Below are 17,319 nucleotides of genomic sequence, written 5' to 3'. Positions count from 1 at the left end.
TCTGAAGGCCGGCGGGGGGCGAAATCTTTGCTCCCCCCAGCTGCCTTCAAAAGCTGTCCGGGATAGCGGGAAGCGCTTCCCTGCTATCCCGGACTGCTTTTAAAATGCTGGCGGTGGGGAGCAAAGCCTTTCGGCCCCCGCCGGCCTTCCTGGACCTCTTCTGAAGGCCGGAGGGGGGGGAAGGCTTTGCTCCCCACCGCCAGCATTTAAAAGAGGTCCCCGGAGATTTCCCTATGGGCTTTCTTCTTGCGAAGCAAGCCCATAGGGAAATTCGTCTTGCGAAGCAACTGGCAAACGGAAAACCCTTTCGTCTTGCGGGTTTTCCGTCTTGCGAGGCATTCGTCTTGCGGGGCACCACTGTACACACACACAGAGAGAGAGTGACTTAATGAGATGTTTTGAATCTTCTTGTTTGAGACAAGAAATCTATGCATTTATATAAACATACAACCCAACATGCAGTACATTACACACACACACACACACACACACAGAGAGAGAGAGAGAGCAGATCACACACACACATAATATGATTTGGCATAAGGCAGCCTTCTGTGCTGTCTGTACCAGTAGATTTAACTAAGAGTCATGGGTATAATAATTGGGAGTATATTGATAAGAACTTATGTATGTCATATATCCTTAAATTTGTTAAGTATCCAATCTGGGTACATTATGATGGGTTTTATAATGAAAAATCCATGTGTGACCAAGGCTTGAGTGACTTAATGAGATGTTTTGAGACAAGAAAGAAAGGTTACATTTTTGTATGCAAGAAAAGGCACCATGGTTCAATATCTTCACTTAACTAACCTTTAAGTGTGCAATTAACATTTAAAGAAAATAAAAGTTTGTGGAATACTGTTGAATAATTGCAAAAATGTGGAAAGTAGTTAAATGTCTCAGTTCTGTTTAACAGACAGTTTTTTAACATCACAGTGCTGACATGCCATAAAATTAGAGCTATGAGGCATGAACGATTGAATACAAAGTTTTTTAATGCTGTCACAAACACTTTCTTTTGACTATCCTGTCTAAAACTGGATCAGTAAGGTGCCACTTGAAATGTGATTCTATGCAAAATATTGTACTGTTCTGTTATGCTGTGAATGTGTTAATGGGTGCATGTATGGTATGTATTAAAATTAGAACTGGGGACAACTGTCATACCTTCATCGTAATGAAGGTTGCTTGTTAATCCAAGGTTGGTATTTTTTGTTTGCCTTCTGCATAGTTTTATAAACTGTCTAATGTTTTATAAAAGTTTTATAAAGTTTTAAAAGTTTATAAAGTTATAAAGTTATAAAAGTTTTATAAAATGTCTAATGACATTTCCATCTAGCATTTACATATGGAAACAGGGAAACTTCCTTGGAATATTTTGCAACATAAGGTGTAAACAAAACTCACTCAATTCTGATCAATGTCAGAATCAGATGTTCTTAAGAACAGTTTAACTTTATACATACAGATCCAATAGCTGTTCCACTGAAATGGAAATAGAAAAAATGAATCTGGGTAGCATTTGGTGAAATGTTAGGTTATGGTGGTTGACTCTGATAAAGTGATTTTGCTACCTCTTGCAACTTTGTGGTGAAGGAGTCCCTTGCTCCAATAAATGGTAGTAAGAAAATACACCATGCTTTAGAGGTGATGGCGAACTACATTTTCACCACTATTTAGAGGAATGCTTTGCCACAACAGGATTGTAGTAGAAAGAAAATTCAGTGAATGCCACATTAAAATTATCATAAAAATACTCAAAAAAGTATTTTGAGTTTCTCCACAAACTTTGATAGCCTCTACAAACAGCACATGTGTATTTGAACATGTCTATGTGGCAAATCTATGTGTGACCAAGGACAGAGAAACAACAAATGTTTGTAAATATAGTGTGGGCACAGAGCCAGACATGCTGTTCAGGCCATGTTCATTGTGTATGTGCAGTTGGAAAGTTACAATTAATACTGAAAAACAAATATTAATCTGGTTTTAACTAAACGTAAATGCATACCTCCCCTACCATATTCCACCAGTCCTTGTCATGCAAAGCGTAAAAGTGTTCCTGTGGTTTTTTGCTTTTAGTTTATAGTTCTGAGAGAAAGGCCTGTGATTCATTTGCATTTATTAGGAATGTGCATTGGCTTTGTGTGTACCCCAATAACAAGACAAAATGGAATGATTTATGGCAGACTCTTATATTCTTGAGTTGAATTGCACTACTAACAAGGCATGTTGAGGCGGATCAGGGAATTCCTCTACATCTTTTCTTTTCTGAGAAATGAAACCAACATATTGGGGAAACACACAGAGCTCCAAAGGGGAGAGGTGCTGAGAAAAAGGGAGAAGGTGGAGATATTTCCTTTTGGTGGATAGATCACACTATTAACAACACTCAATTTTTCAATTCAGTTGTTGTTAGTGTTTGCTTTGAGAACGGGGTGTGAACAGTGGAGTCACACCATTGGGGTTGCCTGTTACTTTCCCAATCATTTTTTCTTCTGAAAAACAATTTTAAGATTTTATTCATTGAGAGTGCTTCCAGGAACATGGAGGGTACCTTAATTATACAGTTTTCAGACACGCTGAAGACTTACCTCTTTACCCTGGCTTTTGACACTTGAAGTCTATCTTTTTAGGACCCACCTTATTTTTATTTTTATTTTATTATAGATTTTTTAAATTGTTTTTAATGCTGTAATCTTACAGTGAAGGTTAGGTGATAACATAATTATCAGCAACAACAACAATTATGTGGGGCAATCCCTGTATGGGACAGCTGCATATTCCTGCATTGCAGGGGGTGGACTAGATGATCCTCAGGGTCCCTTCCAGTTCTACAATTCTGTGATTCTATGATTGTTACATAAAGTAAATTTGCCTAAAACAATAGTCCCTGGACCTAGGTTAAGGTTTTATACAGAATCATAGAATTGTATAGTTTGGAGTGACCCTGAGGATCATCTATGTATCTTTATTACAGAACTTTCCAAACGGTGTGTCGGCTGCAGTGTGTAGGTGTGTTGTGTGAATGCTTCCCGTAAGCCTCCCAGGGCTGGAAAGGGGTTAGTTTAACCTCTGGTTTGCTAGTAAAACTGAATTACTGTGTTGCAAAATGATGCATGTTTAAAAGGTGTGTCACCAACATGAAAAGTTTGGAAAGCTCTGCTTTATTAAGTTGAAGCTAGTGATGTTAAATTCTTGAGAACAATTTTTTGGAGAATAGTCTTAATTAATGATAATATTAGAGAATTTTCATTTAAAATAGGAGAATATTCATTTTATTGCATTGAAAATGATATAATTAGTTAATATACATGTTTATTCATAGGCAAACTTGTTCAGATGGCAACCAAAAAATGGAACGATACTTTTAATCAATGGGGCAATGCAGTGAATTCACATTCTTTGATTTTTTGCACCAAACTTGAAAATTCAACGTGAGTGACTCACGTTAATCACTTAGCCTGCCACTAACCATGTATTTACCATCAACTTTGAATTCTAATTATGTATGAAATGTAGCTTTTAAAGTAGAAGGAATATTAAAAAAAACACTGATTGACAGTGTGGATGGGATCATTAAAGCTACTTTCTGTAAAAAATAAATAAATCACACTGTATGGCCAAGGGTATAGAATTGCAAAGAATAAGGTCACACCAAAATAGAAAAAAAGGCTATTACATATACAAATTGAATGAATAGCATTTTTAAAACTAAAAAATAAAATAAAATGTTTTCTGTAGCTCACATTTCAGAACTACCAATGGGGAATGACACAATGCCCAGTAATGTAACTGGATCAAAAAAAATCATTATTCATTACTTACACTGGCAATATCACAGTTTGACTGATTGTTTACTAGATTTTTTAAATGTGGGTTGTAAAACTGGTTCTTACATTAGAATTTACAGTTTCTGGAGAATTTTCTTGCAGAAAATATGCTCAAGAATATTCTCATCTCACATCGCTAGTTGAAGCATAATAAATCTATATCTATATCATCTATACCTATGATTAATAAATATAAAAATAATTCTTATTTCTGTTTGTGTCACTAGAATTTGGTAAAGAACCTCCCTGAACCGAAAGAGCTCAGTGCCTTAGCCGAGTTAAAGAATGAGTATGATGATCTCTGTGAGCCAGAACAATTTGGAGTTGTGGTAAGTTCTGTTTCATAAATTCAACCTGTAATTGATGTCCACTGTGCATTTTGGCAAGTTTACCAAAGATTTCTGAGAATATCTCTTTAAAAATAGTAGCTGCTTTTTTATTAGTGCATAGCTATACGCTGTCTTAATAATACAGCCGTACCATAAAATGGTCATTAGGCTGGTTGCCACCCTTCCTGCTACTGATGATGAGAGCATGCAGAAAAGAATTTCTGCCAATCATCTCACCACATGGACAGAGTAAACTTATACTCTACCCAAAATGGCTCAAAATAATAAATTCATCCCCAAAATTATCCCCTTTAAAAACATTTGTTAAAGTCTATCTAAATAACATACATATATGTGCAATAATATGCTAACCAACAGCAGCAATGCATGTGCTCTTTCTAGTCGCATCAGCTTTCAAAATTGTTTTCTGAAGCAGTATTGTGCTCACAAATATCTAAAACAATAGAATATCTTATTGCCATCTGGTTCATTTGAAAGGTGCCTTGCAGTGGCAAATGGCCTATGCCTTTTTACCTACTGGCCACAATGTAGATCTAAAATAATGTTACATTTTGACTAAGTGGCTTCTATGCAAGTCATGCATTGATAAAAGTAGATATTTTGCTCCTTGTGTAATTGCTTCTGAAGTTCTACATTCAAGGTCTTGTAGCACAGTAGTATGCCCACATGGCATTTGTTTATGAGATTTATAAACTTTCGCTTAAAAACCCCAGGACAGTATGCATAAATAATTAAAACAGAATTAATTGTGACATAGTATAATACCACATATCAGACACAAAAAAAGTAATCTCTAAAGCTATCAACACCTAATACCTATGATCACAGAAGCAGGCAATAAAGACTAAATGGCATAATGTTATCCCTTCCAAAGACCTGAACAAATAAATGCAATGTGCTAATGAAATGTGGTGCTAGACTCAGCTTGGAAGACAGTTTGTTCCAGAGATAAAGCACTGCTTCAGAGAAAGTACTCTCACATTCTGCATCCTCATAACTTTCATCAGGTGAAGGAATCTCAAGTAGAACTTCCCCTGTCAATCTTAGTACAAAGGATTTTGTGTCTAGTCATTGAAAAGAGTGGCTAAAATGCTGAGAAGGCCAAATTTAATTCCAGCTCATCCCGGATGATCAGAGGGTGGCATTGGGCAGTCACTTTCTCAAAGCCAAACCACCCTGACATGTTTGTTTTCAGGATAAAATATTCTAACCCTGTGAGTGCTGCTCTAGGTTCCTTGGAGAAAGGGCAATAGTGACATGTGAGAAATTCTAAAAAAACAACGTTTGACTGTCTTTATATATCACATTTCTTTAAACATTGAGGACAACTGGATTCATTATGATTAAAATATTGTGCATTTGAAGCTGTGATTAACAGCCAAGAACTGACAAGGTGACAGCAACATCCTTCAACTTGGGCCACTTCTTTGTATTAACAATTTGTTATACTATACAACCCCCTCCCACATACATGTGATTGACTCATGTGTGACCGTGTATATATGCAGTGCTGGTAAGTAAGTAGATAGATAGATAGATAGATAGATAGATAGATAGATAGATAGATGATAGATAGATAGATAGATAGATAGATAGATAGATACAGTGGTACCCCACAAGATGAACGCCTCGGAAGACGAAAAACTCGCTAGACGAAGGAGTTTTTCGTTTTCTTAGCCACTTCGCAAGACGCATTTCCCTATGGGCAGCGCGTCTTCCCCGCTGTTCCCGGACCTCTTTTGAAGCAAGGGGCGGCAACGGGGAGAAGCGATCTTCTCCCCGTTGCCAGCCCCGCAATCTCCGGGGACAGAGGCTCACGCGCCTTCCCCTCTGTCCCCGGACCTGTTTAAAGCAAGGGGCGGCAACGGGGAGAAGCGATCTTCTCCCCGCCGCCCGTTGCTTTAAACAGGTCCGGGGACAGAGGGGAAGGCGTGCGGCGCTTCCCCTCTGTCCCCGGACGGTCTCCATAGGAACGCATTGATTGATTTTCAATGCATTCCTATGGGAAACCGTGCTTCGCAAGACGAAAAACTCGCAAGAAGAAAAAACTTGCGGAACGAATTAATTTCGTCTTGCGAGGCACCACTGTAGATAGATAGATAAATAGATAAATAGATAAATAGATAGATAGATAGATAGATAGATAGATAGATAGATACATAGAAAGATTCAAAACAGGAAATGGTGGGAGAGAACTGGAGAGTCATTGTGGCTTGCAAGGAGACCCCAGAACCCAAAGAGGACTTCAGTGAAAGCGGAGGAGGCTCTAAAGTGAAAGCGGAGGAAGCTCTAAAGAGGACTTCAGTGAAAGCGGAGGAGATACAGTGAGGCTTGTTTTGGCTGCTTAGCCTCCCAGCCTAGTAGCTGATGTGCAGCAGCAGCAATAGGAGCAGCAGTCATTTTTCTGCACAGCTTCTAGCCAGCCCCACTTCAACCATGGTTGAAGAGGGAGTTGTGTGGAAAGAACATGGGAGGGAGAGCTGTAGAGCAGAAAAAAGTGGATGTTTAGAGGCTTTTTAGGAGGTATTCCCCACAGTCACGTGAATATTTTTTCCTATAAAGCATTTGGTCAGTTTTTGTTTTTTTAGCATAGATGTCATTTAAGCTTCAATTACATCTTTTAGTAAGTTTCCAAGCACAATTCAAAGTGTTGGTGTTGACCTTTAAAGCCCTAAACGGCCTTGGCCCAGTATACCCAAAGGAGCGTCTCCACCCCCATCGTTCTGCCCAGACGCTGAGGTCCAGCGCCAAGGGCCTTCTGGCGGTTCCCTCACTGCAAGAAGCAAAGCTACAGGGAACGAGACAGAGGGCCTTCTCCACAGTAGCGCTCGTCATGTGGAACGCCCTCCCACCAGATGTTAAAGAGATAAACAACTACCTGACATTTAGAAGACATCTGAAGGCAGCCCTGTTCAGGGAAGTTTTTAATGTGTGACATTTTAATGTATTTTTAATCTTTGTTGGAAGCCTCCCAGAGTGGGCAGGGTTCAAATAAATAGATAGATAGATGATAGATGATAGATAGATAGATAGATAGATAGATAGATAGATAGATAGATGATAGATAGATAGATAGATAGATAGATAGATAGATAGACTCCTGAGGTGTCCATTTCTGCTGTTACTTTGGTGCAAAGTAAGTTTCACAGACACTTTTGTTCTTTATGACCTGTAGTACAAACAAAAGCATTGGATAAAATTCCTGGTTGTTTAAAACTATATGCTAGATTGATTACTATAGTTGACCAAGTAATAATCCATTTACGTAGCATGTGAACATTAGTTACTTCTGGGTGAAGCCACCTTCAGTTTCTAAACATGTGAATTAAGTTTTAAGATTAGGTTGAGGTGGTTTTCCTAGGAGAAGGGGGAATTGTTATTGTGTATATTTGAAAATCCATACTTGAAACAACCCGAAAACACCCAAATCCATTATCCTTGCATATATCAGAAGTAATTCTGCTGGATTGAATAAAGATTTACCTGGCTGTAGATCACTGAACATAGAATTCATAAAGTGATTTTGAACTAAATGTTTTGCCTAAGGCTGTGCTTTTTATTTTCAGCATACATTCTGACTCCTTCTCTGCCTTTATATTACAATATAATCTGTTTGCTTTGTGTAAAATTTCATTCAAATGCTCCTTTTCAGGAAACTGTGAAGCTTCAATCAAAAGCTATTTCCACCCTTTTCTACCTACTATACATAGATGCTCACTTGTTTTATATCTTTATTTTTGAAACATATTCATGGTAGCTAAGCCTTCCACAGCTCTTCCCTATTTTAAACAATAAATTAATCTTAGCATAATATCTCATTGTCCTTCTTAAGGCTTATCCCGATTTTGAATAGCTGCTTTTTTCCTATATTTGTTTTGGGAAGAGAGTGTTACTATCAAACTACATGTTATATACATATGTGGGAATTTAACCTCCAATGCCTTCTTTAAAAGGAGAATTACTTCAAAGGGGGAATCAAGAAAGAAGTATGGTGAGAAGGCCATACTAGTCACACACACCCTTCTGGTTGGCTATACACTAATTAATTGCAATAGAGCTCAGTGTCATGGCTTTTCTGTCTGTAGGATTTACAATATATGTTTGAAAAGCCACTTCATTTATAACATTGCATTGCCATTGAGTATCACAGTTTTCTATTGTATTGAGCATGTTTTAGGAACTCTTTGCCAAGCTGTATCAAAATAGGTGTATATACACCTAGTGTATAACTGTACATGGGTGTTCTCTTTTCTTCTCTGTAAGAGGGAGAAATCAATTCTGTGCACATACTTCTGACATTGAAGCATTAGGTTCTAATAAAAAATCTGTTTAACTTGACAGTGTATGGAGATTTCTCCTGTTCAGGTGGCAATTATAGATCATAGCTTGGCTAAAAGACCTCTTGCTATAATAATCTGGATACTGCTATTAAGAACAGGTTAAGTAAGAAGAGAATGATTGAAAGGCTGCCTTCTATTTGAAGTTTTTCTTTTCAGAATGTGTATACCTATTTGCATATACAAATTAGGTAAGTTAATTATTAATATAAGGTTTTAATTGGATAATCAATATACCCATCAAACCTAATAAAGGTCAGAATTAGATGTTTAAAATTCATTTAGAAAAGTCACACTTTGTAATTAGGTTACTTATTATAACAGACTAATTAGCTTAATATTCTTATTTGTGCATGAAAATTGGAGCATCACATTTTCATTTAGATGAAGCATTAAGATGAATTATATATTCTAATGAACTACAGTTTTTTGGAGTTATATCTTAGAATCAAATGAAGTTTCACATCTAATATGAGTGAGATGAAATTTAATGACAGATAGCAAAGAGGAGTTTCTAGTCTTTGCTGCCACAGTGTGCTATTGTAAGCCTCTGAGATTAAAAACTCACCTGTTATCTTGAAGCAATATTATTGCTAACGATTCACTGTGAGTTGTATAGGTTAGTGACATACAGATAACTTACATCTTAAGCAGAACTAGCGTTCTGGGGAATGGGGCGCATATGCAAAAAGCATATACTCAAAAACCACTGCATAACCAATCTTATCTTCAAGAAGTGGCACGTCAGATGGGTCTTGAGCCCTTCCCTCTAAGCAAGGCAGAGAGTTTGTAAGCTCTCCATCTTGTTTACTGTGCTCTGGGAGGCTCTCGCGAGATCTACAAGGACGACTGAGTGCTTGCACAATCTTGTGAGAGCATCCCAGAGCACATTAAGCAAGTGTGAAAGTTTCAAAGCTGTGTCAATGCCAAGTAAAGCTTGTACAAAATGAGCTTTTAAGCCCTTTGCCTTCCATGCATTTAATTTATGTGATTTCAACTAGCCGCGTAAAGTTGAAATGCCGGTAAATGCGTGTAAGTTGCAAGTTACCTGTACTTTAATCTTTATGTGAAACCTCTTTGTTTTTTTTTTAATTCAAGTGATGTATAAAATTTATATAATAAAAATAATAAAAAGATGATAATAATACTTCATTTGATTATATTGCTTTTCTGTCAGCTCCTATAATCAAATTTCCAAACACCTTCTTGTATGATTAGTTACCATTATTATTACCATTATTATTTAGCACTTTATATAGCTTGGTTAGTATGCCAGCACTTGTAATAAATGCATCCTACTGGTGCCTGCATTTTAATATTAAAGTAGAAACCTAACTTGCTTAAATGGGCTCTTCAAAACCAAATAATCTTTTCCCACAAAGCAAATCTCTTCAAATGAAATCCTAAGATTTCTGTTTTGTTTCTTACCGGTGCAAAAAAAAAGAAAAGAATAGCGAAGCTAATAATGAAGTGTAGTAGTTAAGTAGTCAAGACCCTGATTTATTAATTATTTAGTAGACGATTTGCTGCTCTTCATCAGGGAAGCCTACAAAAAAAACAGTGTCCAATTTAACCATCACATACATATAAACTCTTTCAACCATAACTATCAATGAAACTATGCCTCCTGTGTTATCTAGTTCTTAATGTAGCCTCTTTTTCTGTTTTCTTATTGGTACTTTAGAAAAAGAGCAAGTGAGGGTGAATTGAGTGGAACTGTGCTTGTTTCTAAAATGCTGGAAGTGAGTTTTTGAAATATACAGAATCCCTGTTAGACCAGGACAAGTCTTAGACAAGTTAGATTTTCTCAGCATGGCTCTATTATACATATATCTTGAATCCTTTATGCACCATAAGGACATACCACGCTTCCATGACCTGCTTACCCCCCACCATTCTACCTTCTTGGCCAAATTGGAAAATAGTAGTTTAGAAAGGGGTGGCCACACAGTTAGAATTACTGTCCTGCTTTTGGGTTTCTCGTAGGCATCTGGTTGATGCAGCCTGATCCAGCAGGCTCTTCTTATGTTAATAAGAAACAGGACACTTCTGAGATCAGAAACTTGCTTTTAGTGATTGAATTCCCATTCCACACCAAGGCAAACCACTGCTTAGCATAGATGTGCTAGCTGCTGAAGAGATTGTTGCAGCTTTGCACCCTCCCTAGGTCTTTTAGGTCAGCATAGTAGCGAAATCAATATTTGGCTCAGATTGTCAACCAAACCAGGGATCAGGGTTTAAGGTTTCTCCTCCTTAACCACAACATATAGCCAAGTTTTGCCCTGTCATGCCTAAGGGAGAAAGACCTTAACTATGATCTTGAGTTTGGCCAACATGCTAAGCCAAAGAATGACTGTCTTTAGAAGCCTGAAGGGGAATCAGTACATATGTGCAGCTGTGGTAAGTAGTACTCTGGCTTATGTTGATGAGCAAACAAGGCCACCATCATGAGCTCACAGTCCATTCAAAGGGGTGGGGATTGCTGGTTCCACTCTTGCCTCCTGCTTTCTTCATTTTAGCATCCTATTTTTTTAGAGGAAAATGGTTGCTATCATTAAACAATTAGATGTCAAACATCCTTTTTGATCTTTTGAAAAGGACCCAGAAACCCAGTAGCAAATCTCAGTCTGCTTTCTGCCTACCCCTGCTGTAGACCATCAAATTCCACTTGATTCTCACTTTGTGTTGGCTCAGAAACTAAACCTGTTGGGAGAGGGGGATATGGTTGACTGAATTCCCCATCTGTTCAAAGGGAGGTCTGATTATTTTCAGTGACAGGACTGGAACACTGTTTAGAAATCTTGTAAGTAGCAAAAGCATAAATCAGATGGTCCATAGGGAAATAACGCACTTGTAACAGTTATAAAAATCTGTCAATGCCTCTTCCTCCCCCTTTTAATAAAGTGTAGGATCAACTCAAAATAATGAAATTCCCTTGGTAGCATTTTGATGGACAATGACCTCATAATACAAATAAACCCTTGCATAATGCACAATTGTGGTCAGTGACCTAGAGCACTTATGCAATGAATCATTAAAAAAAGAGTAAGGCATCTGAAATGCAGTAAAAGATCACATCTGACAACTGTCACTGGTTTCAATCAAATACTTTTAGGTGCTTATATGGCTTAGTCTGGCTGAATGCTGTTGTGAGACTAGAAGCTTTTAATGATTTTATCTGCCTGTGGCATTATTTGTGTATCCCCAATAACTATTATGTTCCTACAGATTCATGACTGGCTGTGAACATGGCTTAAAAATATAATGGAGTCATTTCCCCTCCTAATGTCAAAGGGGAAAAAAAAACAGTTTTGGTTAAGCTAGTATTAATTAAATATTTTTCCTTCCATAAACCTGGTCAAAGGAGGGTTTTTGTTCATTTGTTTTGGTTCTGTGTTAAATAACTAACAATAATTCCAAATTGCATATATTTGGAAAACATCTCAAATTATGAATAAAAGTGCAGTAATTAGTATAGGGCCCTCAGAAATTACAAAGTGGTATGCACATCTATATTATGTTTATTACCCTTTTCTTGCTAAATTTTTGTTACTATTTCATTAAACACAAAATGTCCCAGTTTGCACACAATGTTAAGCCAAATGATGGTTTTTTGAGGATGTGTGAGCTCCTAGATAGGAGGCAAACTAAGGCCTGGGGGCCAGATCCGGCCCAATCGCCTTCTAAATCCAGTCCGCAGACAGTCTGGGAATCCGTGTTTTTACATGAGTAGAATGAGTAGACTTTATTTAAAATGCATCTCTGAGTTATTTGTGGGGCCTGCCTGGTGTTTTTACATGAGTAGAATGTGTCCATTTGTTTGTTTGTTTGGGTTATTTGTAGGGCATAGGAATTCATTCTCCCCCTCCCCCCCCCAAAAAAAAATACTTCAGCCCCCCCACAAGGTCTGAGGGATAGTGGACCAGCCCCCTGCTGAAAAAGTTTGCTGACCCCTGTCCTAGATTATGGCCACTTTGCTCCTCATCCAGTCTTTCTGCTGCTGTGCTGTTGTGAGCTGAACCCTGGTTATTGTGTAACCCTAGCTTGTGGTTTGTTCTGCTCTAGTTGAGCTATAACTAAGGTTTTGTTTTTTTTTTAAATTGGGTTTACATCTTGCAACTATCTGGAGAAGATAAGCCATAAGTCTAGATTCTGACAACTTGCTAAGCCATCCATGCCAGCAGGACTGGAGGAGGAACAAGGTGGCTATGATTTCTCCAGGTGCCTACACAATTATGCTAAGCTATGGTTTGGTTTAGCATCCTGTGCAAAACAAAAAAGAAAATTCCTTCCAGTAGCACCTTAAAGACCAACCAAGTCAGTTCTTGGTATGAGCTTTCGTGTGTATGCACACTTCTTCAGATACACTGAAACAGAAGTTTCCAGACCCTTCTATATAGTGAGAAGGTGGAGAGGGGTATTACTCAGAAGGGTGGTGGGAATGGGTGATTGGCAGATAGCTGTGATGAGCCTGTTGACGACTCTTAACGACTGCAATAGGTCTTACAGGAAAAAGCAAGGGGTGAAAAGGTGAAAAATGGCTTTGTCATGTATAATGAGATAAGAATCCAAGGTCTTTGTTCAGACCAGGTGTCTCCATGGTTTTAAGTTTGGTGATAAGTTGCAATTCAGCAGCTTCTCTTTCCAGTCTATTTCTGAAATTCCTTTGTAGTAAAACAGCTACTTTGAGATCTTGTATAGAATGTCCTGGGAGATTGAAGTGTTCTCTTGCTGGTTTCAAGTGTTCTACTGGTTTCATCCTGTGCAAAGTGAGACAGTGTGTCTTCTGCTCCCAGTGTTTCTAACTGGGGCATCTACGCTGGGAAACAAAATAATTATTGAAGCAGGATTTGGAAATATGTGTGTCACCCTTGGTCTTATTCAGCCCTCTGAAGATTTAAGCTTGGACTCTAAGTTGCCTGACAAAGTTTTCTCCCTTCTTTCCCCTATCAATAGCTTCTTTTGAATAGCAGGAACAGGAAGAAGAGAGCAAGAATCACACAGTGTGTGAATATTAGGAAAAAGGAAATAGAGCTATATGGGGATGTTCCCTTTTATCTCCTTGCAAGAACAAAAGAAAGGGGTTAATGAGAGTGGGTGGGAAGAATCAACAGGTTATTACATTGTGAATATCAGTGACAAGGATACTAAAACATGTCAATAACTAGGCATTGTGCTGATAGTATATTAAAAGTGATCCAGTCCCTAGGCTTTCAGTCTAAAAGACAACAGCATGAGATAAATTATAATAAATTGTTATAAAAGGACACAAAGAAAGGGGGAATGGTGAAGGATAGGCAGAGATTAATGGAATAATGCTGTTTAAAAGCCCACTGCTGCGTATTATAGAGATGAATGAAGATGGTACAATAAGATGGCATGAGGAGAAAAGAGAGATATTTTCTGAAGGGAGGGAAAAGGGTCCTCAGAATCAGTAAAGTTTTGTTTTTGCTTGGTAAACCCTTGAGTCATACTGTTTACATGGACATAGGTGGTGCTGTGGTCTAAACCACTGAGCCTCTTGGGCTTGCCATTTGGAAGGTCAGCAGTTCGAATCAGTGCAGTGAGCTCCCATTGCTCTGTCCCAGCTTCTGCCAACCTAGCAGTTTGAAAGCGTACCAATGCAAGTAGATAAATAGATACCACTGCGACTGGAAGGTAAACAGTGTTTCCGTGTGCTCTGGTTTTGGTCACAGTGTTCCATTGCACCAGAAGTGGTTTAGTCAAGCTGACCACATGACCTGGAAAGCTGTCTGTGGACAAACGCTGGCTCCCTTGGCCTGCAAGCAAGATGGGCGCCACAACCCCATAGTTGCCTTTGACTGGGTGTAACCACCCAAGAGTCCTTTACCTGGTTGTGTTTTTTTAACCTAAATGGCAGTAATTGTGTCTCAGGAATAAAGAAACATGGGCTTCTACTACTACTATGGGAAGTAGAGCAAATATGTCTTTTCAGGTGGCATATATACATTATGGAAAATAATATTTTAAAAGTGATCATTACAGGTAGGTAGCCATGTTGGTCTGCCATAGTCGAAACAAAATAAAAAAAATCCTTCCAGTAGCACCTTAGAGACCAACTAAGTTAGTTATTGGCATGAGCTTTCGTGTGCATGCACACTTCTTCAGATACCTTCTATACCTTCTCTCTGAAGAAGTGTGCATGCACACGAAAGCTCATAGCAATAACTAACTTAGTTGGTCTCTATGGTGCTACTGGAAGGAATTTTTTTATTTTGTTCTGATGTATTGCATGAAGAGTGTTTTTGCACATAATCCACAAGCTGTTTCTAATCTTACAGATGAGCTCGGTGAAAATGTTACGGCCTCGCCTCAATGGCATCCTTTTCAAACTTACATTTGAAGAGCACATAAACAATATCAAGCCTGGCATCATGGCAGTAACAATCGCCTGTGAGGAACTGAAGAAGAGTGAAAATTTTAGCAGACTGTTGGAACTTGTGCTACTGATAGGAAACTACATGAATTCAGGCTCAAGAAATGCTCAGTCACTTGGCTTTAATATTAGCTTTCTTTGCAAGGTAAGCCTAAGCTACACAAAAATACGTAACTGTTGGTGGTAGTGTTGAATATCTTTAAATGTTGCTATAATGTTGCCTCTGGTTCCTGAATATTTACCTATACAGTCTTATTTCTTGGCAGATATTAGCTTGGAAATAATACTTTAAGAGCAGCTAACAAGTTGTTACCTGGCACTTGCCCCTCTTGCACAGGTGACCTTCTTATGCAAGTAGTGAGATGGAAGGTCTGTTTGTTAACATTGCTTACTCTTATAGATCAATAAATGTTTCTGCTAGGCTGATATGTGAACGTTCAACCCAAGGAAAGAATCCTGAATTTCACTGAAAAGTATCTGGTAGAGTTGGGACGGAAACACCATATTCCTGTGTAGCATCAATGAAGTTAATAATAAAATACTGAATTTTTCTGTGTATAAGACTATATTTTTTCCTAAATTTTTGAAGTTTAAAATAAGATGTCATTTTATACATGGATAGTGCATAGTGCATTTTCTTAATTTTGGGTCCCCAATAATAGGGGGCGTCTTATACACGGGGGATGTTATACACAGAAAAATATGATGATATATCTAATACTGATTGGAAAGTTCTAGAAGTTTTTCTTAAATCTGATTAAAATATGTTTTGAAATATCCAGTTGAAAAATGTTTTATAAAGAAGTCTGCTCAACTGTGGATTCAAGTGGGGTGTTTGGGTACAATATTTCTTAGAAGCCCCACACCAAGTTTTGTTATTTACATTGTGAAATAGATAGAAAACACTATGTAATTGCTTCACATATTTTGGTTTTTTTTCTTTTAAATTATTATTTTAAACCACAGTGAAAAATTATTTGGGTGAATGTAAAAGATTACAACATCATTTGGAAATGCATGTTATGAAAATGGTTACTCTTTAAATCTTTTTGTATACCGAGACATGTAGATGAATCAATCATGGATTAACCTGGTTATAAGGTCTCCCTCCCCCATCCCCATGTGCACTGCTATATTTGAAGCATGGGGAATTAGTCGCAACTATCTTGGTCCCAAATTTTACATACAGTATGTTTGTGTGTGTATTAAAAATTCTGTATGTAAAAATTGATATTGTCAACAAGATTGTACATATGTGTTACAGGGCATATAAAGCTACCCAATAGTTAATAAGCTTGTCTACTTTGACCAGCAGCTATTTAATTTTGAAATCATACGACTGACCTATAAAATTGTGAAGTAAATAGAGGAATCTATCCCTAGTTCAGTTTTATTGTCCTGTAGGATAAAGGCTCAGGGTATTTGATCTGGCCTGCTCTATATGTGCCAAAATGGACATTTGTTGGCCTGTTAAAAAAATTCCCGTTCTGATATTCAGTTGGCACAATTTAAAATCCAAACTAAGTAAACATATCTAATGGGAAAAAAGTTAATTTCCACAGATAAGTAACCCTTTTATGATTGGATTTAATTTTTAATATACCAAACTGAAAACTTACATAATTCTTCATATATTCAAAGTCCACTTTGGCTACTTCAGCAAAAATTGCTTCACAGATCTTGTAGTCAAAAATAACATTACAGGGGAAATTTAATAACTTAATATCAAACAGTTACAACTGGCCTTCTCAGTTCTGTAGGCCTAAAAAATAGTTTTGCAAAATGCTAGTTTGACATAAGCAGTAACACACACAAACATATATTTCAGTATAGGATCATGGATTTATGAATACGTTATTTCAGAGATGGTGAACCAACAGTTCTAAGTAATCCATTAGAAGTGCTAGGTGGAAATCCAAGTAATGAACAATTACATCTCTGCACTAGCTGTTTCAAATTGCTTCACCATGTAGCAAGATACAGTTTTAGCAATAAAAGGTTTGACATCGGTTTTAACAAACTCTTAGTATGATAGTTTAGTATGAATAAGTAAATGAAATGTTAAGTGTCTCAAAATGGGTGTGCCATAGAGTATTTTCATTAAAACAAAGTCTTAAGTACATAAGTGAAAGAAGATGGCTGTATGAAATGACAATCCAGGACCCTGCCTTTCAGAGAACACCACCACTGGGATAATATCCTGCTTGGGATACTTATATAAGAGTCATGCTATCTATATAAAATAGCACTGGGATTTTTTGATTACCAAGTGGGGTTGGAGAGAGACTGAGAACAGCAAAACTTTATATGCTAATTTATATGTGTATATGCAAATCTAGAAATAATTACTGTAATTTTAAAAGTAATACAAAACATCTTACCATAATGAGGAAGACCGG

The 17,319-nt window shown here is 37.6% G+C and overlaps 1 protein-coding gene across 1 annotated transcript in view; it reads left to right on the top strand.

The window, feature by feature from the left end:
- DIAPH2 (diaphanous related formin 2) overlaps positions 1–17,319 on the top strand; it is a 340,556-nt gene that overhangs the window by 122,920 nt on the left and 200,317 nt on the right. The window contains exons 21-22 of the mRNA XM_083722729.1: positions 4,064–4,165; positions 14,826–15,065. Of these exons, the coding sequence (XP_083578855.1) occupies positions 4,064–4,165; positions 14,826–15,065 (342 nt within the window). The remainder of the gene's footprint in view (positions 1–4,063; positions 4,166–14,825; positions 15,066–17,319) is intronic.

This window comes from Podarcis gaigeae, assembly GCF_964106915.1.
Source record: "Podarcis gaigeae genome assembly, chromosome: Z".
Classification (NCBI taxonomy): Eukaryota; Metazoa; Chordata; class Lepidosauria; order Squamata; family Lacertidae; genus Podarcis; species Podarcis gaigeae.
The sequence above is the reverse complement of the archived record's forward strand: the minus strand, read 5'-3'. Positions and strand labels throughout refer to the sequence as shown.